Raw genomic sequence first — 27867 nt, 5'->3', positions numbered from 1 at the left:
GTTTCACTGACCCATTTTTAAAAATGGTATAAAGGACCCTAGGAACTACTGACCAGTCAGCCCCACCTGGTAAGGACACAGAACAGATCCTCCTGTAAGCTATGGCAAAGCATACGGATGACAGTGAGGTGATTAGAGACAGCCTACATGGCTTCACAAAGGGCAAATCATGCCTGATTCATCTGGTGGCCTTCTATGACTGCACTGGTGGATAAGGGAAGACTATCGATATCATCCATCTGGACTCTTGTAAGGCCTTTAACACGGTCCCACACAACATCCCTGTGTCTAAATTAGAGATGGGTTTAATGGATGGACTGTTAGAAGGATAAGGAGTTGGCTAGCTGGCCATGTCCAAAGAGTTGCAGTCAACAGCTCAATGTCCAAATGGAAACCAGTAACGAGCGGTGTCCCTCAAGGGTCTATACTTTGGACCAATGCTATTTAATATCTTCATCGGTGGCATCGACAGTGGCATTGAGTACACCCTTGGCAAGTTTGCAGATGACAGTTGAGTGGTGCAGTTGATTCGTTTGAGGGAAGAGATGCCATCTGGAGGGAACTTGACAGGCTTGAGGAGTAGGCCAACTCATGAAGTTAAAAAAGGCCAAGTACAAGGTCCTGCATCTGGGTAAGGGCAATCCCCAGTATCAGTACAGAACGGGGGACAAATGGATCAAGAGCAGCCCTGCAGAGGAGGACTTGGGAATGTTGGTAGATGTAAAATTAGGTATGAGCCAGCAATGTGTGCTTGCAGCCCAGAAATCCAGCCATATTCTGGGCTGCATCAAAGCAAGCATGTCCAGGTCAAAGGAGGTGATTCTCCCCCTGTACTCCTCTCTCATGACACCCCACGTGGAACACTGCGTCCAGCTCTGGGGTCCCCACTACAAGACCGACACGGACCTGTTGGGGCAGGTCCAGAGGAGACCACAACAGTGAGGAGAGGACTGGAACCCCTCTCCCGTGAAGAAAGGCTGAGAGCGTTGCAATTGTTCAGCCTGGAGAGAGAAGGCTGTGGGGAGACCTGATTGCAGCCTTTCAATATATCAGGTGGGATCATAAGAAAGAGACACACATGCTTTTTACCAGGCCCTGCAGTGACAGGGCAAGGGGAAATGCTTTTAAACTGAAAGAGGGTAGGTTTAGATTGGGGGTGAGGAAGAACTCTTTTTTTCCATGACAGGTTGCCCAGAGCAGCTGTGGGTGCCCCCTCCCTGGCAGGGTTCAAGGCCAGGTTGGACGGGGCTGGGAGCCCCCTGGGCTGGGGGAAGGGGGCCCTGCCCGGGGCAGGGGGTGCCACTGGGGGGGCTTTGAGGTCCCTTCCAATCCAAACCAGTCTGTGATTCTATGAACCTATGATAGCATGTATGCAAAATTACCTTCCTGATACCCCACTTTTTTCCCTAGATCGTGTCAGTCTACCTGTGAAGCTGATTTCTGCTGAATGGCAAGTATCACACCTACTCACTTCTTAGCTGTGTCTTTCTTCCCCTCTACAACGGCAGAATGAGTGTTTAACTTCCAACTGTGCCACAGTTAAAAAAAAAAAATAAAAACATTACCTTGCCAGAGGGACTGTGAAAAAGCTCATCAACAAATCTTAGAACGATTTTTTAATACTGGTCTTAGAAAAATGGTTTTAAAATATTGACACAACTTTGAAATCTTAAAACATTTAAGTTGATATAAAAGTTGTTTTAAATTTAATACAAGGCATAAAAGTGGCAAGATCCAAAATAAAAGGCGCTGGCACAGCGTAAAGAACTAATTTCAAGCCACAAATACAGTCATTTCTCTGAATGCCTGATGTGTTGCACAACACACTATTGGCGCAGTGACTATCTGTTTGAAGGGATTAAAAAAGTAATTACAGAGTAAAAATCTGAATACCACTAACATTACAGGGACTGTCTTCTTTTTTATTGACTGTGGTGTCCTTCCAGTCATACTAAGTGTGAGGACATACCATTCCAGTAAAAGTATAATTCATTTTATTTCCCCTACCCTTCACATTAGCTTTTGTCATACAAGATCATTTACAGCTCTCTTACAATTACACTACACCTGCTGTATATTATTGCTGTCCTATGGCTCATAAAAGGACGACTGAATAATGCCTGAACCTAATCTTTTTAAAAAATTAATGTCCTCCTAATCGAAAAATAAAACTACAAACTCAATTATGGTTGTGCCTTGTTTTCTTTCAGACTGTTAAATTCAGAGGCTCTCAAGCCGATAAAGTGAAGATGCATCAACAGTAGCTTTGCTGTCTTCAAATAATGCATCAAAACAACCATAAGGTGTGCTTGCACAGTGTGCCTGCAAATTACACTTCATTGTTGTATGTTCCTATTTCATGACAGATAAGGTCTTAAGACTTGCAGTACCTCAATACTCAGGCAATGCTTGTGTAAGCAACCTGTATCAAAATGGAAATAACTTATTTTTACAATTAAATTGTACACTGGCATTCCTGTCCCCAGAAAAGTGCACCACCTTTACAACAAGCTGCACTCTCATTCATACAGTATCAATAAAATCATAAAACTTCATTTACTCCCTCTCAACTGTCCGTTCGTAAAAAAATAAAAAACCAACCTCACTGTAGACAATCCCCTTGGCCAGACTATGATAAACCTTAAAAAACCTGGGTAACACATACTGAAGCCCTGATGATACAGAGACCTCTACCTTTTCTTCAAGGTCTCAGTAATGGAGCTTCTTTATTACAATGCATAAGATTGTTTCCCCCCGACGCTAGCACTGTGCAAAACTGGTAGTGCTAAACTAACCGCAGAAAATGTTCATTAAGTTCTCTTCTATCAGCTCCAGAGAGCAACGTAGGAGTATCTTGATGAGTTGCTCACCTCTGTTGGTTTTTTGTTTGGTTGGTTGGTTTTGGTTTTGTTTTTTTGTTTTTTTTTTTTTTAATGTTTGGCAAAGAATTAGATATTATGAAATAGCACAAATGCTGCTAACTTAAATTTGGATTCATGGCAGGGCTTTACACTTACAAATTACATTGAGACTAATGTATGGGAACCTAAGCATTTTATAAATTCTCATCACTTTTGATTATACTTTGTGAGATATATTTTAGGAATACCTCTGTCAAAAAGATTGTTCACAATCTAGTTTAATGCTTGATTCCAACCACTAAAGGAGGGGAGGGAGTGGGGACACACAAGTTATGTTTATTCCCACACACTTTGCAGAATCAATGTATAATTCTCATTCACTATAAATAAAGCCCAACAAAATACCATAGTGGCACGACTACCTGCAAAGCACGTAAGATATAAGTGCTTCAATTATGCTATCTAAAGTGCTATACTAAATGACTTACATTTATAGTTTCACTATCAAAGAAGACAGCCCAAGCAGAAAGCTGTGAAAGGACCACGCGCTCACTCCATGTAAACAAAGATAATGCATATTTGATTTAGGGTGAGGTGGGGGGAACCAAAACAGCTGTATCCAAGAGGAAAGTCATGCTGAAAATATGCATGTAACTTCTGACCGGAAGTGAACACAGTCTTATACGTTGGGCAGGGAGCACAACATTGCAGAAGAAATTGTTTTCAAAAAGCACCATTAACATGTCCAGTAACCTAGTCATCACTGCCTTTTATACTGACATACAGGTCCAGCCTAACATATACTTAGTGTTCACAATTTGTATTTAAAAATTTGATGGTATATGAATACCATATTACTAATGTTCTCAAAATAGATACAGTAATGCACTATCACAAGTAAAGGTAGTAGAGCAGGTTCTTAGCAGAGAAGAAAAACCCTTAGGAAAAGATAAAAATGCAGTGGTGGTGATGGCTGGGGGAAGAGGGGCCTGTTATTGTGAGAGGTAAGAAACTTCGGTTTTGGTAAAGATTCAATTCATTCATTTAAGTTCGGTTAAATACAATCAATCTCTTTTTCATAAAAATGACCTGTGGAGCCTGAGTGCTGGTATTTTGTCTTTGAAAACTGCATTAGTTTTGTTGGGTTTTTTATAAAGAAGAATACACTTATCTGAGGTTTGTGGGACCTGGAATTTCTTTTCTCTACAATGTACGTATTGTGGCATACACTCTTTTTCATGATCAGTAAGGCATCACAAATACCAATTAACACATATTGCCCCATGAAGGAGCCCAAGATCATTTAAGCATCCCAAAACTTATTTGAGTTCTTACTATTACCTATTTACTGAGAATATACCATAGCTGCAAATCAGAAAAAAAGAGTCATATCTGTGTTTGAGACAGCAGCTATTCTTTCCAACTTAATTCTGAGTAGATGAGGAAAAAAGAAATCTGACAATGAGAAAAGTAATTTTATAGTTCTACAAACTGTCACTACAATTTTAACCTGTCAAGACTGGAAATGCATCCCACATATCAGTAATCTTCATCCTGCAGCAGCATAAAACATTCCTCCTTTTAAAAACTGTTTGATGTCAAGAAACCTGAGGGTGTAATGTGTGACAGTTCTTCCCACCTAGTAGTGGTAAATACTAGCTGCTACTCTGGTTAATCTTCCATCTTCAGTACTAAAATAAAGAGTTGATGCAAACAGTCTTACAGCGAACTGCTCTACTCCATCTGCAGACTGCCATGCAGACTGGCCTTAACACACCAGTGCTTCCAGCAGTACAATTAATCAGCTGCCTCAAACAATGTGCACAAATGGGTAAAACTCAGTCACATGGATACTTGTCATTTCAACCAGCAAAGACAACAGATGTCAGAGTAAGAAAAATATATGTGAAAGAAAAAAATTCACCTATATTTCCTTAATAAGGATTATGTAATGACATATGTAAAGATAAGGACAATGTAAGAATTGATATACAGTACTGAAATACAATAGAAGTTCATGCTTATTCTTAGGAAGAGTTTATATGGCAATTTTGTAAAAATCTACAAGATCAGTTTCAGATCAAGAAATATTAAGAATATAACCTAAGGAAAGGAAGATTAAAAAGGAGCCAAATAATTCTATAGTTATAACTGGATTTTGATGGCATCTTCCACAATTTTCAGCACATGGGCAATTTTTCCTAAATTCCTCTCATGCAAACAGATTAAAGATTATCACATTCAGTTTGCACTTCAGTTAACTACCTCCTGATTAAATCTCTAGTAAGGGATTAAAGAATTGTCCATCACACATCATCTTTTGAAAACTCATTATAAAAGAACACTTAAAATGAGATTTTGTTGATATAGGCAAAGCACATGCAATTTTCTGTTTAATGTACACTGAGTAATTCCCCCAAAGTTCACTCCTACTTCAGTATACATGTAAAGCACGGTGAATCACAAGTGATTCAAATTCAGCTCCAAAGTATTGTTTTCAAGATCATTCTCAGACCCAGAGTTTCTTGATAAAAATGTGACACAGGAAAGAACTTGCTCATACTTTTTGCATCTATGTAGAGTGAAACCTTAAACTCAAAAGAGGAAGAGAAAAAAACCCCACATCTTCGACAGCACTTTTCTGATGAAGAGAAGACAAAGTCAGCTGGATTCAAGATTTAAAAATTCCGTTTATGAGTATTCATCCTTGATTTAGGTTCTAAGGACATGCTGCAGTAAGTGAGGAAAGGGTTGAGCTGTCTTTAAGAAAACCTCTTTTCTTTCCATACCTAACGTAAATCAGGATAGTCACATGAAAAGAAGTCTCTCAGTGTGCTGCAGAAGAAGGGAAAGTATGTGGCATGCCTCCAACTTCTCTACAAGTTGTGATATTACAGTGATAAAAATACTCTGTATGGCACTAACCCCTAAACTGAAGGTGTGGTTTTCCAAAAATTAGACTTAGTCTCACCTCCTGCCCATCCTCTGCAAACAAACGGAAGTTAAGATTCACCTTACATTAACACATTCAGTTAACCTAACAGGAAAACGAATATGCAGGCATGGAACAGTGTACCTCCACCTTCTATTTTGAATTGGAAGAGGATGTGTATTCTTTTTTTTCTGACTTAGCTGCATCACCGAATTGCAATGAAAGTGTCACTGTGTCTGTTAGAAGTGAGAAATCCTGAACTTTGTTAAATATGCACAAGATTTTCAGCCAGAATGTATATAATGGCCACTTTACGCTTGCTCAGCATCTTATAGAGTTTAATACAGTGTTATTTATATTATATAACAATTAGGTTGGAAAAAGGCTAGTTCCATTTGCATGGTAATAAAGGATTCTTTCAAAAAGCTGTCAAAAAAAAAAAAAAAAAAAAAGAAAAATCAAAGAACCTAATGAAATGTTATGTAAGCCATTTTCTGATCACTTTCTCTTAAACACACCCAAAGGCATGAGGATACTCTGTTCATTAAATGCAAATCACAGCTGAAGCAAAGACTAACAGGACAAGAAGTAAGCAACTAATAAAATAACAGAAGAAAAAGCTCCTATCCTATCAGTCATCACATAATATTGTCTAAAAAATCTTCCCTTTGCAAAGACTGTAAAAAACCCTCAAAAGTTCTTTGGTAAGATCTTACGGAATTGGTTAATGTTGCATTCTTAGAGCAAAGAAAACAGGTTATCAAGGAGAGAAAAGATGTGCTCATTCAAGTATTTGTATAGTGATAGACTACTAGAATTTAGTTACACTGGGATTTGAGTAACACTGAAAAGCATGCAAATTTTGGGCAGATAGTGTTTTCCTATTTTGTAAATGCTTGAGCCATGCCAGACAGAGAGCAATTCTTCAAGTCAACTATATCAAGCTGTGATTTCTATTATGTGTCAATTATAGTTGTAGAATGATCTGTAGAAGCAGAATCACAAGCATTTACCACTTCAGAATTGACTGATTTCAATTCTTTTATTCGGTGACTTTGAGTAGTATATTTCACTATTTTGTTTTAAAAGTATCTTTCATATAACCATTAAAGTGGAACTCATTGCTTTACACTGCATACAGGCTGGTTCGTATTTGTGGAGTAGCTCATGTTTATTAAGTCAGTAAGTGATTTCAGTTACAGCTTTTTAAAAAATTTCTCATAGCTGCCTGATACCTGTGAAAATCTGACTTCTTACCCTATAATCTTATGATGGGTGATAAAGCACCTACTGAAGAAAAAGCATGGCAAGATACCAAAGTCTTGAGAACACATACTGAGCAATGAGCATTTTACCTGATAATGGGAAAGAACATACTGAAGCTACTTCAGCTCATATGTACGATCAGTCCTTTTATAGTAAATGACACAGAAAGCAACAGCTTCCCATAACCAGCCTGTAATCTGTATGTTCTCTGTCTAATAGCCAAATCCATCCTTTGCATCTTACAGTCTGCATTACAATGGGCTCTTACAATTCAGATCTTCTTTTCTTATTTGAGTTTGAAATGGTTCTTGAGAGTGTCATTACAAACCTAGGAGTTAACACATACTTTTGTTGATTTTTTTCCCCCACAGAGAATGATATATTCAGCAGGTCAGTCCTTATCATTGGTCACACTGCATTCAATTCTCACATAACTTTCTAGTCAGCATTATTTGATTAGCCTCAGCTGGTGACTGCTGCAACACTTTTAGGCTAATCCAATGTTAAAAGAAAACGTGTGCAGAAACTGATGAAGCCAAGTGTCTTTCATGGATGACAATTCCTGACAGATTCCCAGCAAGTCTGTTGATTTATAGAATTCAACAGCGCTGGCTGATACACAGAGATACTATGATCTGATACAGACCAATACCATGCACACTCAAAATTAAAAAGGAAGGGAGCAGTCTTCCTACAATGAAGAATACTAATTTCTAAAAATAAACCCATACTTTTTAAAAGGTTTCTTAACTCAGCCTTTTTCTATACTTGATCTCACACTGGCAAACATACCAGCACCTTATTTACACCTAAATCTAGCCATCAAAATGAACAGGGAACTTATATTCAGAAAGTTCCAGTGTAATTCACCATCCTTAAATTTCTTATTTCAGAATAACTGCTGTGGAATCATTACTAATGTAGCACTTCCTTGTGATTCCTTCTAAAACATAAACACAGTTTAGCAATAAAGTGATAGGACAATGTATTAACTGGAATACCTGATGAATTATAAAGTGTCTGAGCCAGGCAACTCTTGCTTGATCATCACTAAATGTCAACATCAAATACTTCATCTACAAAATAAGCAAAAACTAAAACATACCTTGTGTTTGTCTATTATGGTAACAGTACACTGAAGAATTTCACTGCTAAATTCAAGTAGTCGACCACACAGTATTATAAACATGACACTTTTGCAAGCGATAGGAAAAAACTATAGAGTACCCTATTTACCAAAGTCAGAATCATTAAGTATACACAAAAGCTGAAATTCCTTTTCCAGAGCTTAATGATACAAGATCTAAAAGGAAACTAGAAACAAAAGCAGGTTAGACCACTTAACACACTGTTGGTGGAAGTGCATTTTACATCTCTAGGTATAAGCAAACACAAAGGAAGGGGGGGATGGAAAAAAAAAAAAAAGTATAATGTGACATTAGGGGTTTTTATCAGTCCTTGTAATTAAATAAAAATGCATTTCAGGCAGAAAAAAATCCATGTATGGAAGTCCTAATTCACTTTCATTCCAACATTTCACACTTACTCTAAAAATCAGAAGCTATTTTGATTTCTATACTCTTACCAATTTTTAATTCATTAGTCAGACTTTCTTTAGTAAGATTTAGTAGTTGCTTGCCATCAATGTTATTCATTTTGAAAAGCCCAACGAAGTCTGCTAAATCTTGTGCACAAAGCCAGGCTGAAACATCATCCTCTGACCACTCCTCAACAGCCACCTTAGATTCATTTTCTACAGTATTTCCTTTGGCAAAGAAAGATAAAAGACAGTTAAAGAAAGCCCCAAACAACACCTCCCCTAACCCCCTCCCACACACACCAAAAAGCCAAATCAAACAACAATGAAAAAAGCCTCAGTTCTAAGAACAATGACAGTAATGAATGCTTTTTCAAGTGTTCTCAGTACTACAGATTCCCCAACATCTAATAAAAGAAGTGTCTATTAGACATTACTTTAGTGGGGGGCAATAATTTATGTTTCTCTTTTACCTATCAGTTTTCAAGTTTAGAGGAATTTAATATTTCAGATGTCTAAACTTCTGTCAAATTGAATTGAACTAGAAAACAGAAAAGCATCATCAGACACTGAAACCAAGTCTCACCCCTCCTTAGAAAAGCACACCAAACACCAGACTTACTCTCGTGCTTGAACAAAGATCTATGTACCTTTGTTTCACATACTTTAAGTGCTGGTATTTTTTGTGACATTAATTATCCTGTTTTTTTCATCTATAGCAACTGGTAAGCTGTATTTCATGTTGACAATTATGCTTGCTATTAGCATCTTTCCTGCTTAAATCATTGCCAATGATACTTGTCCAAAAAGTCTTTCACCACTCTGGGAATAATATTTCTCTCTTAAATGTTGTCCAGAGAGTAAGAAATTGTGAATATCGGAAAAGAAGACATAGCAAATTAATAAAATACTTCTTGTATATCTTTTCTTTAAAAAACAAAAAAAAATGATACCTTTATGGGACATTAATAAGATCAATTCAGAGAAAAGATAAATAACATGCACATAATCCTGAAGTTACAAACTAACTGCACGTAAGAAAAAATGGCATTTTTGCATCTTCAGATGGTGTTCAAGAATACTGTGCTTTAAATTTAAAGAGCGGATTAAAAATACTTCACACACTAACCTGCACAGGGTTGCTTATGGTCAAACTGCCATATGTTCACAGTTTTATCCATTGAACCTGTGGCAAGTAAGGGACTACATGGTGCAAAAGCACAAGTTGTAACATATCTGCAAATAAAAATAAATGTGTTAAAATTCACAAAGATTTATTTTATTTATTGCCAGTAAACCAAAATAATCATACTGAATTCTTACCTGGTATGCTGAGACAAAGTATGAAGGATATTGCCAGTACTCTGTAAAAGAATATTTATGATTTTAAATCTTAAAGAATAAAAAGAACGTTCATTCATTTGTATACTTTCTTTCAAAATAAGGAATAACATTGCTTATTATTGCTAAATCGCACCTGTGGTTCTCCTGTTTGGCCACTAGATGCTACTAAAAAGTAAATTCCTGAATTTCCACATAGTTTTAACTTACTATTTGAAAGATTTTTCTCCTTATGAAAGATACTATTTCTTTGACAGGTACAAACAGATCGAAAGACAAAGAGCAAAGTTACTCTGAATCAACTGATCAGTCAGTATTCTAATTTTTTGAGTTGTCCACGATGAGGAAAGTGCCCTATTTTAGACTGAAATCTCTCTCTGTCCCATGAAGGTTTATTGTCCCTACTTCTCAACAGCTATGGAAGTTACTGTCCCATTTGGTAAAAACCTAAGGCCACAAAACCTGACAAATAGCATTATGAAATACTACATGGTTCTCTGCATCTTACAATTTTCTGGGGATCCAAAAATCTAGGGGACTTCTTACATACTAGTGACTTTGGTGAAGAACTTTAGCCCTAACTGAAAAATTGTATCAGTACAATAGAATTGCAGAGCAAGCTGGAAAAGCTTAAAATTTGTTCATCCTTCATTTTCAGCAAAATTATTATTAATACCATAAAGTACTAAACGTAAATACCACTTGCATGTGAACCACAAAGGACATAATAACAGTATTACAGAAAATACCTAAACAACATGTTTTAAAGAAGAGACACTCCATTTAACATAAAAATTCTCTTGAATTCTTTATTATGCTTCTATTCTATGCTTCTATTTTATGTGCACTTTATGTATAATTAACGGAAGCATTTCTTTGATCACCATTCCAAATTTTACGTCAAAAGTCCTTCTTGTTTTGTAAGTTAAGATAAATTTAGAATAATAAAAAATCCTTCTATTTTAATATAAAGATAAAATGTAAGTATGGAATTAATTAATACTCTGTTGTAGAGAAATCAAATAACAAAACCCTCAAAGAAATGTAAATAAGAAGTGAGAAAGATTGAGTAATTCTCGAGAGATATTCCTCCTCAAGCTTCTTCCCCCCTGCCCCAAATGCACAGTAAATATTTGGAGTTTATATAGTTTCTATTCTTTAATAATTCTTTATTTGATAAGACACTGTAGAAGCAGTGCTAGCATTTAAAGACAACAATCGAATGAACGATATTGCACTATGCTATACTTACAGTTTCATATATTATGACACACTTGTCCACAGACCTTTTAAAAAAAACACATCGACATTAAAATGATGCAGAGAGGAAAAAGGAAAATATTTTTAATTAAGAAGAAAAAAACCTCTTCCACAAACAAAATAAGAGCAAACAGATTTCTTACCACCATTTTATTAAAGCTCAGATATCTAAATCCACCCCACCCATGCCCACCTTAAAATGACAATTAGCTGTACCTCCAGCATGATGTAAACAACAGTAGCTAAATACGAAAACTCTGCACTTCCACAAGAATTTCTGATGTAGAGGATTTGCACAGTGCTTACGCAAACTGGCCTCCACTCCCATGGCTCCCCACTGTCTGTACCAAGCAATTACCTTTGCAAGCAGTATCCGTAAAGCAGATGCACATAATCTGGCTATCCATGATCTCCTCTCAGCACTTCTATTTATTTTTGAAACCGTTTCATTTGCAAAGCAAGCTAGAGGAAGTAGTGCAATGCAATACATAAAATATAGTGGTGCAATGCAACCAATACATAAAGTATTTCATGAAATACAAACTGCAGTTATTTACCATGACAGCAGTGTTTCCTGAAAGGCTCTATGGGATAGACATTTCATTTCACTTATGACAATATAAGCGAAAACAATAATCCACATGTCTAATGGAAAATAAAGTAACTCTAGATCACAAACATTCACAATGATTTTCAGATACTGGAAAAGACTCCCTTAAAAAGAATACAAAGCAAAATGTCAAAGCAAGGTATTGTCTCCTGGGGCTTGTATAGTTTTACATTTATTTGTTGGTTATTGTAGTCTTTTCTTTTTCCTTTTCAAGACATCACTCTTTCTGTTTCAGTTTAGAAAGTCTTCATAAAAAAGCCAATTAAACTTTAGAGTTGAATCATTTTATTTATTTCAAGTTGCCACTTAGTTCAGAAGTGATTAAGCATTCCTCATGAGAAGTGCAGAATAAAAGCATAGTCATTAATATTCATAAAAACCTAAATATCTACCTTATTTATAATTTCCTCTTTCAATAGCCTGATCCCTACAGAATGCCACTAGCAACCAGCTGCCAGTTCATCTTAGTGCTGCTAAGCATCAACAACAATTTGAACTTGTCAGTCCCACCATTTTCCCACACAACCTGCCATCCACCTTTCTGATCTATACCTCCCAATTTGACTGCAAGACATCGGGAGACCATGTCAAAAGCCCTGCTTAAGTTGAGGTGCAAATCACAGAAGGCAGTCAGGTTGGTCAGGCTCAGTTTGCTCTTGTTCAATCCCTGCTGCTTTCCCCAAGCACGTTGTACTTGGAAATGGCTTCCAAGCCCACTGGAAGGATTTGCTCCATAACCTTCTCAGAGATGGAAGTTAGGCTGACTGGCCTGTAGTTCCCTGGATCCTTTCCCTTTCTTGGAGGTGTGACATTTGCATCTTTCCAGGCATCAGCAATCTTGCCACGACCTCCACCCTCCTGAGCCTTTCAAACATGACAGAGTGACCTTGGATTGACACTGGCAAATCCCTTATGACCCTCTAACAAAGACTGGTAATAGCATTAGTCTCTAACTGATGGCTGATGACTAATTTGGATCTTAACCATTATTCTGTACAGGGCTGACATCAAACCCACAGGACTACAATTATCTCAATCACGCACTTTTTATGGAAAAAAGGCTTATCTTGCCATAGTCCGGGTGTGGATCAGTGAAGAAATGCTGAATTCCAACCAAATCTATCTCAAGATATTTAACTTTCTAAAAAGTTCCTGAAAGTGCATGAGTTAGCAGGAAATCCTAAATGGTGTCCCAAAGAGACGGTAAGACTGCACTGTAGATTTTTATTTTTAATAGATAAGAGAATATCCATATGAAAGGCCACATATATGCCCCAAAACCAGGAAATCAGGAAACTCACTACAACACTCAAGAGAACAGAGCTTGCAACATCCTAGATTTCAAACTCAATCACCCACAAGACACAGACCAATTGCAAAGACACTTCAACAGTTCTGGAGGTCACAGAACTACTGCTTAATTCTTGAAAAATATATTTTTAAATCTCCAACTCTTTTGAACTTCATTTTACAATACTGAAGCATGAACCTGAACAGGCATCTGCATGAAATTTAAACAAGTAAAAGATACTGCTTACCCTGAAACTAACATCTGCCCATCATAAGAAAATGCACAAGCCAGAACTGGGGCAGAATGTCCATTCAATGTGCATTTATATTTTAATTCAACACCTAAAAATACAAGAAGTAAATTATTACATATGGACATATCTGACAAGCTGTAAGACAAGCTGCTTTTAGAAGCATAAACATGCACCAAAGATTTGACTCTGTGACACACTGTCTACAAAAAAAGGTGATAAAAGATCACAGAGACAACTTAATTTTAACATCTCTGACTTCCCCAATTAGTAGTCTTAGCATGCCTATACAGTGTTTTAGACAGAATATTCGATCTTACAGACTTCTATATAAAAGACATTACAAAAAAATACCATCTAAAGATGTTTTTGGCCATCTGCCTAGTCTCTACATAGCAGTCACACATCTTACACTGCAGTTTTAGCAGGAGCCAACACTGTTTTCATTTCTCCAGCTCTTGCTCAATGGCCAAGATGTACTGAAAGCTGAAAGGAAACCTCTCCCTGGCCTGGTAGATTAAGAGGTTTCAACCTACCAATCTACTCAAAGGCCACAGTAGAAATGCTATTGGTTACCACTGGTTACTGATTAAAATGCTAACAAAACCGAATGTTTATCACAAGAAGTTTGAGGGAATTGGGTGAATTTCTTTTTAAAATCTTCACTTTTACTATTATTGGTAAATAGATCACTAAATCAAATGTACAGGGTCCAATGTCACAAAGTGCTGCGTGACTTAGCTGCTCTTGCGCTAAACGATTAAAAGAAAACTTTGAACTTGTGGTTAGTTTGGCTGTGAATCCATGACAGTAGCATACTTTTGATCCTATATTTAAATTGTCACTAAAGAGTTAAGACATTGGAATATGAAAAAACCATCACACACCTAAGAAATCTGCAAACAAAATAAGCCAGAGTTTGAGCTGATTATCTTGACCACAAGAAGCCATCTGGAAGTATGTGAATCCATGCTCACCACCTGATAATATTTAAATGTATTAATGGGAATCAGAAGCACTGAAAATAACAGCACGTCAGTAAAAATACATCATCATTCTTACATTGGAATTTGGTACATTTCCTTAATCTCAGTACTACTTTTAAAGTGTTAATAAAAATAACTGCAGAACTTCTAAAAGCATTTAGAAGAAAGAAATAGGTATCACTGTTATACTGTTTCCTGAACAAGCAGATAAAAACCAGAACTGAGCTCATATTTTAAGTTTTCTTGATGGTAAGTATTTTATTCCTCTATCTACTGAGTGAAACAAAATAGTCTTTTAACCAAATTACATGGTTCTATCTTTCTTCTACAGTTCAGTAGTTCTCAAACTTAACCACATATGCATGTACAAAATTTGAGAGTATATGACAGGCTATTTTAGTAATTTTAAATGTTCAACTTTTCACTTTTATAAACCAAGTGACGTTTCATGACTGCAATCCAGCCAACTACTTGAGAAATACTGCATTAAAGATGAAATAAAGTGGTAATAATTTTATAACTTTCCCCTCTCAACTTAGTGGATATGAACATTTCTGAATTATCATGTTCCATTCTTCATGTGTTGTTTCAGCCCATTATAATTTTATTTTTTTTTTTTTTTACATCCCATGCCAAATTATTTCTGCTCTTCTACTCCACTGAGCTGGCCTATCAGCCTGACACAAGTCACCATAACAATCTTTCAGTAGCATTCCTCTGCCAGTACCAAGTCTTTGAACTCCTACCAGCATCACCAGGATTAAGGCTGCCAATCAGAAAATTGTGACAGACATTTTAAAGGCTCATCTTTCCAGCTCTGTTGTTACCAGAAATGTCAAAATATTTGCTGTCAAGTGTCTTACAAAACAACCCCAAAGATTTTATCTCCATTTTTGCACTACACAGTGTATTTTACTTTCACATTGTTATCACAATAAAATCCTAGTATACACAGATCTGTTTGTTCACAGGAACAACAAGAGCTACTGTGACTGTGGTAGATCTTAGGACTTACCTCAAATCTGTGAAACATTAAAGCACCAAAGTGCATAATTTTTGCTGGGATTCCACAGTGTAAGATTTGGGTCTTATGGAGAGATGAGTAGCACACATTAGCTATCATGCTGCTAAAACACACGTTTCTTTGTAACTAAGAACATGTTACTTGGAAACCTCGTCTGCATGAGAATTCTGTCATGATGCAGACTTTGACATTTTAAGTTACCAACGTGTTAATGGGGTATTACACTGTTGTACACAACTCTTCGGGATAGTTTGAAGGAGGACTACACTGTCTTCCACTGAGGTTCACTAGAAAATTTTAGCAAGATCTGCACATTTTTTACCAGTATCTCTAGGTAATTTCACTGAAGTTTACTTCTTTAGGAGGACAGCACTGAAACTTTGCAGTCAGATGGGAAAGCTCACACAGCTTTACAAATGCTCTAGATCTGACAAGCTTCTATGCAACTGTGACTGAATCCACTTTAAAGGTATGAGAAACATCTGTTACAAATAGTCTAAAGCACAAAGAACCAACCAAAAACTGCATTTCTAATTTTGCTCTGAATTAAGCAGGTAAAGAGAGTCTCAATCTAAAACCATCTTTAATCATACTGAATAAGCACTACTTGTATGGATTTTGTAATGTGTTAAAACTGCCAATAATCCCAGAAGTTTCAATCCCTGGTGATTAAACAGCAACACACAAAAAGGAAAAATGTTGACTTTCAATAACATATGGCTTAAATAAAATTAAGAATGATCATAAATTAGCTTAAAAAAACCCACAATGCAGGAAATACTTGCTTTCTTGCATATTTGTATCTTGGCAGAAGGGTGAAGACTGAAGCACTGGTAACATACTTTTTTAAACCAAGAGAATAATATCAAGAGGAATTGGAGCTGTGGAAATTACACTCTGACCTGTTTCAGCTTCAACACATTCCCTTGCCCTCAGCTGCAACTCTTAGTTCACAGTGAAGTTTTCTGGATAGTATTTTCACAAAGATCTAGAGGTGTTACTTAAAGATTAATTCCCTTTCTGTTGTAACAGATTAATTCAGTGCTGTCCCTAAACCTTTCAGTGGACACACATCTGATTGACTTGGTATTGTCAGTCACTAATTCTCCGTAAGCATATGCTCACATCCTTCCTCAGCTCTCTCCTGCCTCTGTCCTGCTTTTTTTGGCTGCTTATTCTGCTTTCTTCCTGCTCTGTACCACCTACTTAGATAAGGCGGTACACAGATAGTAGTACTTACTGCTGTGTTTAGCACTGAAAGCGGCAAGCAGATGCTCAGTTGTAATTTTTGGTACCTTTGAAAGGGCAGCTCATGTGTACTCTGAAAACAGAAGCCTACATATCTTTATGGAGACCACTTTTTCTCCATAGTAGATCTGGAAAGCACAAAAGTGTATCTACAGGGTTGAAAAGACAAGTAACAGCATTACTTCCCAAATCTAACAATAAACCTTCTGCCCAATTTCTCAACCACCATCAAAAGTAGATGACCTAGTGATTTTCTAACTCTTTATTAAACACTTTTACATTACGAAAATTTATACAAATTAACCTTTGAGCTTTTCAGAATCTTATAAATATTTCAGAAATTCCAGTATTTGGTTGTTTGGCAAAGACACTTTCCTGTACTGCAATTAAATTCTACCAGGATATTTCAAATAGAAGTTCTTGGTTGCGCAAATGCTTCTTCACGCTATACTAGATATGTAAGCCTGGACGTGCAACTCTTCAGAGTTAATTTTTTCACAGTAGGTCCTATGGTGCTACGCTTTGGACAGTGACCAAGAGAGTGCTGATCACACAGGGCTGTGTCAGGGCTTGCACAGCCTCAAGGCCTTTCCTGATCCTCACCCGACCCACCAGCGAGTGTCTGGGGGTGGCACAAGGAGCTGGGAGGGGACACAGCCCGGACAGCTGACCCCAGCTGACCCAAGGGATGTCCTTTTAACTGACCAAAGGGTTATCAGCAGTAAAAGCTGGGGGAAGAACAGAAGACATTTGGAGTTACAGCATCTGCCTTCCCAAGCCACCATTATGCATGACAAAGTTCTGTTCTCCTGGAAATGGCTGAACACCTTCCTGCCAATGGGATTCCACCTTTTGCTTTGCTTGCACATCCAGCTTTTGCTCTACCTATTCAACTGTCTATCTTAACCCATGAGGCTTTGCAGTTTTGCTCCTTCCACTGGGAGAGAGTAAGCAGTCGGCTATGTGGGGATGAGCTGCCCACCAGGGTTAAAGCAAAGCCGGTATACACAAATGCAAAGCTTTCCCTGAGATATCTGGAAGTTTAGGTATGCAATTTTCAGTATTTATGGTTTTGCATACAGATAAATCCAGGTTCTAATTATTTTAGTTCCACAGAAAGCCTTACAAATGTGAAATGATTTAAAACTAAACATAATACACACTGCAGCCCTGAGAAAGGCCTACACTACGCCTTATGTTTTTGATCTCAAAACCCAAATATATACAAGAAAATCAGATTTCATTCTCAAAAGAAAAAAATAAGTTCTTGACCATCCTGACTGTGAAGAAGCACATGTCAAAACTGAAATGCAACTTATAGAGTGAGGTCAGCTAAAACAGCTGTAAAACATTTGAACAGCACTACATCTTAGTGGGACACATGAAATTATGGGCTCACTGCTCCCCCAAATTCCTCCAACTGAGAAAGCTGGTGCAGGAAAGCAGTCTACCTTTTCACATCCCACAGCTCAAGCATTCGGTTTATTTGGTTTATAGTTCTCTGCATTGCTTTAATCCAGTCCTGCTCCTTGGGGAACGGAAGCAGGAAAGAGTAAAGTGGGAATGGTAATCAAGCACTGCACCTTCTAACAACTTTGTTAGCCCTAGGAGATAGGCTTTACTTACAGACACTGCCCAAACATTTTCCAAAACCCTGACAGCATAATTTGCTACTTCAAGCTATCATAAGCATGCTAATCACCCTGTTTGTTGACCTAGTGCATTCCTTGTCACAAATCTGACCACAACTTTATTAAGAATATTCAGAATATTCTAAAACGAGCGCTTTCCAATGTCATTTGTAACTTGAGCACTGGTGACAAAAATAATATGAAAACAAGAGCTAGAGAGAAATAAAAGAACTATTTTTACCATGTTCCTCTCCTGACGCATCAAATAACTAACCAGAAATTGGCTGCGAAGAAATATCACAGCAGGTAACACCAAGATCATGTGCTTTTTCATTATACAGGCATCTCATTTTATCATCCCAAATGGTTAAATCACCATACGATGATCCAGTGACAAAGAAATTTCCATTAGGAGAAAATGTACAGGCCACCAAAGAACCATCTTTAACATTCCCAGATCTGAAAAGCAAGAGTACATGGGATTTCAATTTAGAGTAAGTCATGTTCTGAAGAAGTGATCTCTAAAATGCAATCTGATACAACAAGTCAAACTGTTCTAAGTTTTGCACTTTGGAAACTGGTAGCAGAAGGGAGAGAAACTCACACCAACTATGGAAAGAGATGCAAAATAAGTACAGCTGCAGGAACCAGGATCTGCTCTTTGATTGCAGGAGGAAAAATGTGAGATAACACCTCAAGGCAATATTTTTAACTGAGTGATAAAATTATTTTCAAACTAAAGAGAATATACATGGACTTACCATTTGAAAGGCACAATGTACTGTTAAAATTCTGTGGCAGGATAAATTTTAAAAGTCAAAGATAAATACACAACTATCATGACACAGATTTACATGGGCATAAACAAGGGAAAAGAATGCTCCCACAACTTCTCTGTTCTGTTTTTAAAGACAAAACAGAACACCTACTAACCCCTATGATAAGATGTATCCAAGTAAAATACTTTATGATTTATGATATAGGGCTAATTTTGGACTACTTGTACACAACAGAAAGCAATATGCAAAAAAATTATTTCTATATTTTAACCAGAGTCAGCCAAAGCACTTTGTAAAACTGATCTTAAAAGAAAATTTCTAGCAGATATGGAAGTGTGGTCAACCCTTGGGAAGGAAGAAGGGTCAACTTAACAACCTTTGTGTTATCTGATAGTAACCTAAAGTAAATTGAAAATGTCTCACTCATTTAATGGACACTAGATTTGGCCCAGCACACACAGCTGCATCTTTAAATTCAGCAAAAAAATTACAGCCATAAGCAACAGTCATACAGCAAGAAACATCAGTCTTCTTTACTCTGTCATTGTATTTTGTTCATTCTCTTTTGCTGACTGATAGAATTTTTATTTATTGCCAGAGGTGTCAATGCCACAGAAGACAACTCAATAAACTTTGCCAAGAGTCTCTCAAATCAGACCCAGTACCTTCAAAAAAGCACTGACTGCCTTAATTCTATGATTAAGAATGCTATCATATACACTACAGTGCTTTCCATTTTTATATGTACCATTCTTTTTCCTTAGTGCAGCTTTAAAAACTTTCCTACTTTCACATAAAAAGCTGCAGATTCTGCTCTGAAAACGTAACAGTAAATAGTACCATACTTGTTCAGAGTATGTATTTAACACTCTCAGTCCAGATTATCAGTGTCCTGCTGAACAGGAAATAGAGAACAGAAAGAAATACACATAAATTAACTTGCTTTCATGTCGTTCACATCCATCACAGAGATGATTTAAATAGCCATCTTACATTACAATTTGAATGGACTGTCAATTACAGCAGTTGAGCTGATAAGGAGTAACTGGATACCTTCACTGTAATTACCATCTGCGTATTTTAGTCAAGTGACACAGTAGTGTGGTAAAACACATTTTTTAGTGCCAACACAATCAACTGTTGCAAAAGAAACAGAGGACAACAGACTGACATTAGATGGTTAACTAAAATCCTCTGACAACATTTTTAAGTACCTTGATAATTTCTAAGTAATATTGATCTTAGCTTTAAGAAAACAGGACAGGTGCACTTTTCTATCTGCAATTACAAATTACAATAACAAAAATTAATCAACTGAAAATATATATAGACACATCCCAAAAATATACATAATTAAAGTTAAGCTGACTACTGCTGGCATATTAACACTCTGAAATGAACTTTTAAAAGTGAAGGGGACAGGATTGGAATGTTCAAATTCTTTCTTATTTCTTTACAATGGAAACACCAAAGCAGAATAATTTCTGCTTAAAACAACAATATAGTTTCTACGTAGTCTTTATACATCCACCATTCAACTAGGAGAAAATTAAGATCTAAAACATGCATCACCACATATATTAATAGCACATACTTATAAGAAATTACTTTTTAATATTTCTGGGGTTTTCCCTGTCAGTAAGAAATATTCTAAATAAAAAAAAAAAAAAAAAACACCTTCACTAGTACCTCAAAATAGATAAACCCTTAGACTTAAGAACACTAATGGTTAAAGTTCCCACCTTTTCTTAAAAATAAACCTACGAATCAATACTTAATCAAAACCTCTTTGTTCTCTGTAAACACAAAAACATTTCAGTGTTTCTATATGCATTACAAACAAGAAGGTGGCAAAAATCTATCTGAATTCTGTTTATGGACGGGTTTCCAGATTTACATGATTTCAGGTAACTATAATCAATAATTTAAAAAAATTTTACAGTTCCCATCTAAATCACTGCTGTGGAAGACAAAAGTAGATAGGCCATAAAAGCAGCAACATGCTTGACATGGGATTACCAAAACCAAACAAGTTTGGCTTTCATAAATGGCTGCTCCCTCATCCTAAGTGAAACATCTCATCAACTTGCTCAAATTTTTAATTTCTGTCCTAGCTTTAGAGATGCTGTGTAATTGCTGCTCTAAAACCTAAATGATGTCTTGCCAAAGTACAGATTAAAACAACTGTCATGAAGATTTTACTAACATTTAAAGATTGAGAGGAGTTTGAAGACTACCCTAAGGTTCATGCCTTTAACTGTGCAACATCACTAAAAATGCTCATCTGCTTTGTTTCATGTGTTTATTGGAAACCTATGTGAAATGTTCACTGTCATACTTAACTCACTAAGCTCCAATACTCCTGTCACTTTTATGTCCTAAACTGTATGGTTTCAGGATATGTCAAGAGTCTCCAAACTCTGATTGCTAGATTATTATCAAGCTTCTAAGACCTTCCTGGACTCCAAATATCCATGTAATTAAATACTTCATTAAAAAACACTACATATAATGCAATATAAGGCACATAGCAGAGTCAGGCTCCACTAACTGATTGTATCTTACGTATCATAGTTTGATGATCCACTGTTTAGAAACCAGATGCACGCAGCATGCAATGCATCCTGATTTCACGTAAAATCAATGAAAACACTTCCATGAAGGTAAGAAAAAAAAAAATGAGGATTTAGATGGAAGATAGCTTAGTAAAAAGTAAAGTCTCTTGATTTTCCATTGTTTCATTAAACAAACATACAAAAAAAAATCCCAAACTCAGCACCTCTCCCTCTCCTTTGATAATCTTCTGGTCTTCTAAATCCTACTCCTATTTCTTCATGATATCAATCAGTGATGCAAGTCTGCAAGTCTTGTACACAGTACAGCATGCTACTTAAATTATATTATTCTCATTGTAAACAAGGGTGTCAAAAAATACTTGGCACTCACCTGTACAGTTTCAATGTCTGCATGTTCCAAAGAGCTACACTTCCATCCGCTGCCCCTGACACTAGGTATGTGGACTCAGGAGAAAATCGGCAGATTCTAACAGGACTGCCGCTGGGCTGCTCTAGCACTGTCAGCATCCGGCCATCACGAGTGTCCCAAACCATGGTAGTGCCATCTGTTGAACAGGAAGCTAAAACATGTCCTGATGGAGAGAAGCAGCAGCAGTGGACAGCGTATGTATGACCTTTTAAAGGCGAGTATGGAAGCTCAGTAAAGTTGTTTAGAGAATAAACGCGAATTGTTTTGTCCATGGAACAAGTAGCCAGGCACAATGATGAGAAGGCACAGTAGTTGACATCATCACTATGATCTGCTAAAGTGTGAATTAATGTCGCCATTTTATCTACTTTCAACAAAAATATCTGCAAAAAAGTTTAACAGTTAGACTTATCTCTCCTATTTCATAAATTCAACATATCACCATAACAAGATACATTCTCCAGGAAAAAAGTAGTAAATTCATTTGCAGAGGTAGATTTTTCATGTAAGCATTGTTTTATCTTCAACTTAGATCAATCACAGCAATGAGATGAAGGGTTTATGACTTAGTTAGAATTAACATACCTAAACTTCTAAGGTCAACTTGCAATTTTGCAGTACAACATGTGAGATTATGTAGTAGCTACTTGGTCTTAGAGCAGTGGCAAAATAAGTTATTCTAGCTATTTATCGCTAATTTAGATCCAAGGATGTTGTGTGGGACCATGTTAACAGTCTTACAGAAGTCCAGGTAGATGACACTGGTAGTTCTTTCCTTGTACACTGATACAGTTACTCCATCATAGAAAGACACTACCTTAGTATACCGATTATTAGTAGTATAGTAATTACCAGATTATTATATCAATAAATGTTTATTAAATATTATCTGAATGCAAAAAGCCTGGTAAATTTCCCTACCAATCTGGGATGAAAGTTACAAGTTGTATTTGTTTTCAAATCATGTATCCATTTCCAAGCCATCCACATCAACAAACTTGTGAAAGTGTAGCATTAGCAGAAACATGTCTCATCATACCTATAAACCTGAGCTCAGGAGTGAAACAGATTGCTAAATATCCAGCTGGGAGCAGGCCGCAAATGTATGCTAGGAATGAAATACACATCACAGGAATTCCACTTAGTCTTTGCTTCCAGAGACTAACAGCTACTTTGAACTAATGACTATGGGAAGCAAGCAAGAGCAAAGAATAAAAGCTAACCTGAGATATGGTCTGGGGGTGTGACAGCTACTGATTCGCAAAGAGCCACTGGATCTTCCTTTCTACTACTTTCCCTACGCTTGTAACATCAAGTTATTATCTTTATCACCGCAGGCCAGGTTGTAGTTTTCCCTCCTGGAGAGATCTGGTTAGGTGACTAAGTGTGGGACCCCTGTCAGAGGGAGGAAAAGGTGATTTATTTTCTCACTCCTGCAACCTCCAAATATTAAAAAGAACATTTAAATCCTCTCTCAGCAATTCTGTGCCTCCGCTTATACAGCAACCAATGCAAAATCACAGGCTTTGGCGTACTTGGTGCAAGGGTCAGGAGCAGAAGAGCCTCACTGGAGGTCACAGGGCCAGTCTGGGGAACAGGGATGGAGCCACAGCTGGGTGGCTCTAGTAGAACTTGAAAAGACTGTTATTCTGGTCCTTCCTATCCCCTCCCTTCTCTTTTTTCTTGGTGGTAATGAGTGAAAGAGGAAATAAACAGTATTAATTTTATGCATAGGGAAAAGAGCAAGGATCCAGAGAGATACAGAGAGCAGCAGGAGGCACATACAGAGATGGGAATCTAAACTACTGAGGAGGGCAGGAACAGAGCTGATCAGAGTACTACAGAAGACTTACAAAGACTAACAACGTTATGACAGAAAACATCAGCTGACAGCTGAAGAAAAGTTCAGTTAGGTGTGAACAGTGCCTTCCTTGTACTGCCAAGAAGCTCTGTCATTTTTATCTTCTGTATTCTTTAACATTTGTGTACCACAGCCCCTGGAGGATGTAACCAGGATGAGGCCCCATTGTTTTGAAAGTAATACAGAAAAAACTTAAATCTTGTACTAACAAACATACAAAGTTACCTAAAAAGAAGCAAATATAGATAACAAAAGTAGAATAACTGAGCACAGCATCAAGGGTTGCCTGTTCAGAATACTTTGTAGTAAAATGAAAACATTAAGAGAGTCCTAAAGAAGCAAACAGTCAAAGATACCGTTCACTCTTTAATCACCTTAATTCATTATTACACATCCTCAACTATCCTTTGCTCTAACAGAAAGCAATTAGCACAGTATAGACCCAAGAACAATGCTTCAACTATACCAAGAGCATACAAAAAATAATCTAACACTTTTATATTAACACTTTCAGCAACTATAACCACATGTATTCAGCATTCTTTCTCTTCTCACAACTCCAAAAAAGTACATTCGCATGTCATCAATGAGCCCCAAAATATTAATCAGGAAGCAATATCAAAAAGATACCTGAAAATTATTCTAATCTGGAGCTTGCTGAAATACATTCCAATGAATTATAACTTCCAGTCTGCAGACTCAACAATTGATACTTTTGAAAATACAGCATTTAGAGCACTTGTTATAGTATAATTGATTAGACAATTGTATATATTTTTTCAGATTAAAACTAGATTAAGCAATAAATTCCTACCTGGAGGTCTAACACAGATGAACACTAAGATTCGATGACCAGAGTCGAAGATAAATTTTCCTTTCCAGGCCTGAATACCTTATTCAAATTCAAACTTCTGCTAGCTTTCACAGTTAGACAGCAACATTAGTGATGGCAAAACATCAAAATAATATCAACAACAGGCCTGTTTTGCCAGTCAAGAGATTTGACCAGATTTTCATGTAAATCAAACATCACACGCTGAGTAACACATTTAAGTCAAAATGTGAGTGCAAAATAACTGTTCCCTTCAGGCAGCATACAGCATGCCAATTTAAAGATCAGATCTTTGAACACTCTCTATTTTACCTTTAGGATTCTCCCAGTTTTATTGGTATCCTCTTTAAAACCATTAAACAGATTAAGTGGTGTCAGCAACGTCTCTTATATGTAGAAAGAAGTTTAATGTACTTCCTTCAACTGTGAGAAACTTAAGAGTCAGGCAAAGCTTGACAACTGGAAAGATGAGGCTGAAAAAGGCACCTTTATCTCATTACAAGATTTTCAGGAGCTCACTGCAGAAAAGCAAATCTAGGAATGAGAGGTTTTGGTACCAACAGCTTAAACTAGCTGAGGGAACAATGAGAATCTGGGACAACTACCACAGGATAGATGTTTAGCGCGACAGCATTACCTTCTCTAGCCATCACAGCTTTCTCCTAACCCGCCAACCACCAGCAGCTGCCCACAGGAAAAGCTGCAGCGATTCTAGGCGCTGCTGACAGCCCCTTTCCTGTTGCCACTGCCTACGGTCTGTCACCACCTAACGCCACCACATCGGAGGAGCAGCCCGGGAAACGGCTGGAGGTGACGGCTCGCGTCTCACCCCGAACTCCAATGGCGGGTTCCAGGTCAGCACGCGGGCAGGGCCCTGCCTCAACGGCGCGGAAGGGCACCGCGGCTCTTCCGCACGGGCAGCGACGGGTCTGAGGGGACCGGCGCGCAGCAGCAGGCCGCAGGGACCCAGGCTCGCCGCCCCTCTGGGGTACGGCAGTACCGCGCACACGCCTGAAAACGCAGCCAGTCGCTGCCGCCTGCCCCCCAGACCCCACCCGGGGGCTGCGAGCCCTCCTGTACACGCCACCCCGGCCCCGCGCAGCCTTCACAGGACCCCCCGCCGCCCGTCCCGCCGCCAAGCTCCTGCGGCGCAGGCCAGCAAGGCTGCGCACGCGCGGACCTCTCCCCAGCCCTCCCCCCTGCGCCGTCTCAGCGTGGTGCAGCCCGCGCTGGCGTCCCCGGCTCTGGGATGCACCACGGCACGAGGGCCGGGGGGGAGCGGTGGGGCGAAGGCGGTGCTGCGTTCACCGATTCCTCGCTGCCTCCGCCAGTCCCCTCACTGGAGCAACGTCGGCGTGGATGTTTTTATTAGACCACTGCGCCCACAGCTCTTGTCCAAACGCTTCCGCTTGGATCCGTAAAACATCTGCTCAGGGGCATTTTGTCACTGTGCCACAGGCCCCTGCGGTGAGAGGCAGGCTGAAAGGGGGTCTTGGTACCTGTGAGGAGGGCAGCAGACAAGACAAAAACGGGGCGCTGAAAGGGAGCTGGTGAAGATTGCCTCAGGGCAGATGAGCTCCGAGATGCTGCTGAATCCTCAGAACTGATCAACTCGGGACAGTGCCAGTCACTACAGAGGCGCCTGCTTCAACACGAGGTATGTCTGTATTTGCCAAGGCTACAGGCTTGTATTTACAGCTGGTTGAACACAAGATCGTGACTGCCCTTCTGTGTCCCTCCCTGGCTGACACCAGAGCACTGGCGTGGCCCCCTCTGCTCCAGGGGAAAAGGCCAGGGCCAGCCCAGCCTCCCACTTGTTGCTCCAAGCCGTGAATGATGAGCCAGAGTGCAAGTGAACAGGTGAAGTTACCTGCTATTAACTGCTTAATTAAAGGGGTTTCAAACAAATACAACTCCCATAACACCATAATCTATCAGGAAATTCACATCATTGCCATTTTCAATTCCAGATACATGTTTACTTAGAAACTCATGCAAAATAAATTTGGAGGAAAATTAAGTCACTTTCTTGGAGTCACTCTTTGCCCAGGAAACATTCTATTTTATGTAGGTGGTCTACCTTCCATGTTTGAACCTGTATGATCTTGTATTACCTGACTGCACTCTATTTGATTCACTGGCTGATGACTGTCCATTAATTATTCTGAATCCTAGGTGATGGCTAGTATTCATTCTATTTCATATGTGGTTATGGATTGGCCTTAAAAGAACCTTTTATCAATTGTTAGAGACTTTTGATTGTGAATACCACACCAATACACTTAAAAGACTGTTCCATAATATTTTACAGATGGGAAAATTGAAATTACTTGCTAAATAAGACATTGTGAATCAGTAACATGACCAGAAATTCACCTACCGGTTCTAGTAATGACAGTTAGTTTGAGCAATACAAGCAACAGAAATTTGTGTAATAAAAGATAACACATTAATTCTTCTGAATGTACAGACCAGCTATAACAATTTCTGGTTAACTCTGAAGTTCTAAGCTCAAGGTAGTTCAAAGAGTTACATAATCATAATGACATAATTGTGGTGTTCCCGATTTCAGTCTATAGCACTCGCTTTGGTAAATCTAAGACATCTAGGAATGATACAAGTTTAAAAAACAAAGTCCCCAAGGCCACCTGTTCAGCATATTATATAAAATGACTGTTCCTCAGATGCCCATGCCCATTCACAATTAACAGCACCTCTATCCTTCTAATTGTTATTAGGAAACTACAGAAATCATATCAGAAGACTAAAGAAAAAGCTTTAGACTGCTTTTTAAAGATGTTTTGTCCAAGGCAACTATGACTTCTGATTTTCAGCTGCTTTTCTATAATTCAGTTTTTTTCAAAGAGATGCCAAAGGAGAATCCATTCACAACCAGAACACGCTTCATTGAGGACCATTAACAGTACTTTAAAGAGTTTGAAAGCTTGTCAATAAGTTCTCTAAATTAAGACCAGCATACTTTATTTAGAAAGGAAGAGAGCACACTGGAAAACTTTTCCTCTAAGAAAACAGACAAACAGAAACATCAACAGGAGAGAAAGTCAGCAAAGAAATGCTAAGCACGTTTTTCTAGTGGTTAAATCCATGCTCTTTTTTATGAAGTTATATGATGACGTGCATGATTCAAGCTTGCCATTCAAATATAGTAATTG

General features: G+C 38.0%; 1 protein-coding gene across 11 annotated transcripts in view; it reads right to left on the bottom strand.

Moving 5' to 3' along the window:
- WDSUB1 (WD repeat, sterile alpha motif and U-box domain containing 1) overlaps positions 1 to 25831 on the bottom strand; it is a 31091-nt gene extending 5260 nt beyond the window's left edge. The window contains exons 1-12 of one of the 11 annotated variants that reach the window (XM_032992654.2): positions 25332 to 25830; positions 24677 to 24780; positions 24493 to 24574; positions 23225 to 23396; positions 21963 to 22384; positions 18512 to 18696; positions 14236 to 14328; positions 13346 to 13439; positions 11190 to 11223; positions 9920 to 9960; positions 9726 to 9832; positions 8645 to 8824 (exon numbers count right to left, since the gene is read on the bottom strand). In XM_032992654.2, the coding sequence (XP_032848545.1) occupies positions 8645 to 8824; positions 9726 to 9832; positions 9920 to 9960; positions 11190 to 11223; positions 13346 to 13439; positions 14236 to 14328; positions 18512 to 18696; positions 21963 to 22360 (1132 nt within the window). In that variant the 5' untranslated portion in view covers positions 22361 to 22384; positions 23225 to 23396; positions 24493 to 24574; positions 24677 to 24780; positions 25332 to 25830. Of the gene's footprint in view, positions 1 to 8644; positions 8825 to 9725; positions 9833 to 9919; positions 9961 to 11189; positions 11224 to 13345; positions 13440 to 14235; positions 14329 to 18478; positions 18697 to 21962; positions 22385 to 23224; positions 23397 to 23536; positions 24005 to 24492; positions 24575 to 24676; positions 24781 to 25331 lie in introns of those variants that run through there. The other 10 variants (XM_032992653.2, XM_032992659.2, XM_032992656.2 and 7 more) reach the window with 10 other exon arrangements.
- Positions 25832 to 27867: the final 2036 nt, after the last annotated feature.

Source organism: Tyto alba, unplaced genomic scaffold (genome assembly GCF_018691265.1).
Source record: "Tyto alba isolate M040663 unplaced genomic scaffold, T.alba_DEE_v4.0 Super-Scaffold_7, whole genome shotgun sequence".
Lineage (NCBI taxonomy): Eukaryota > Metazoa > Chordata > Aves > Strigiformes > Tytonidae > Tyto > Tyto alba.
Note: the sequence above shows the minus strand (reverse complement) of the source record. Positions and strands in the feature narration are given on the sequence as shown.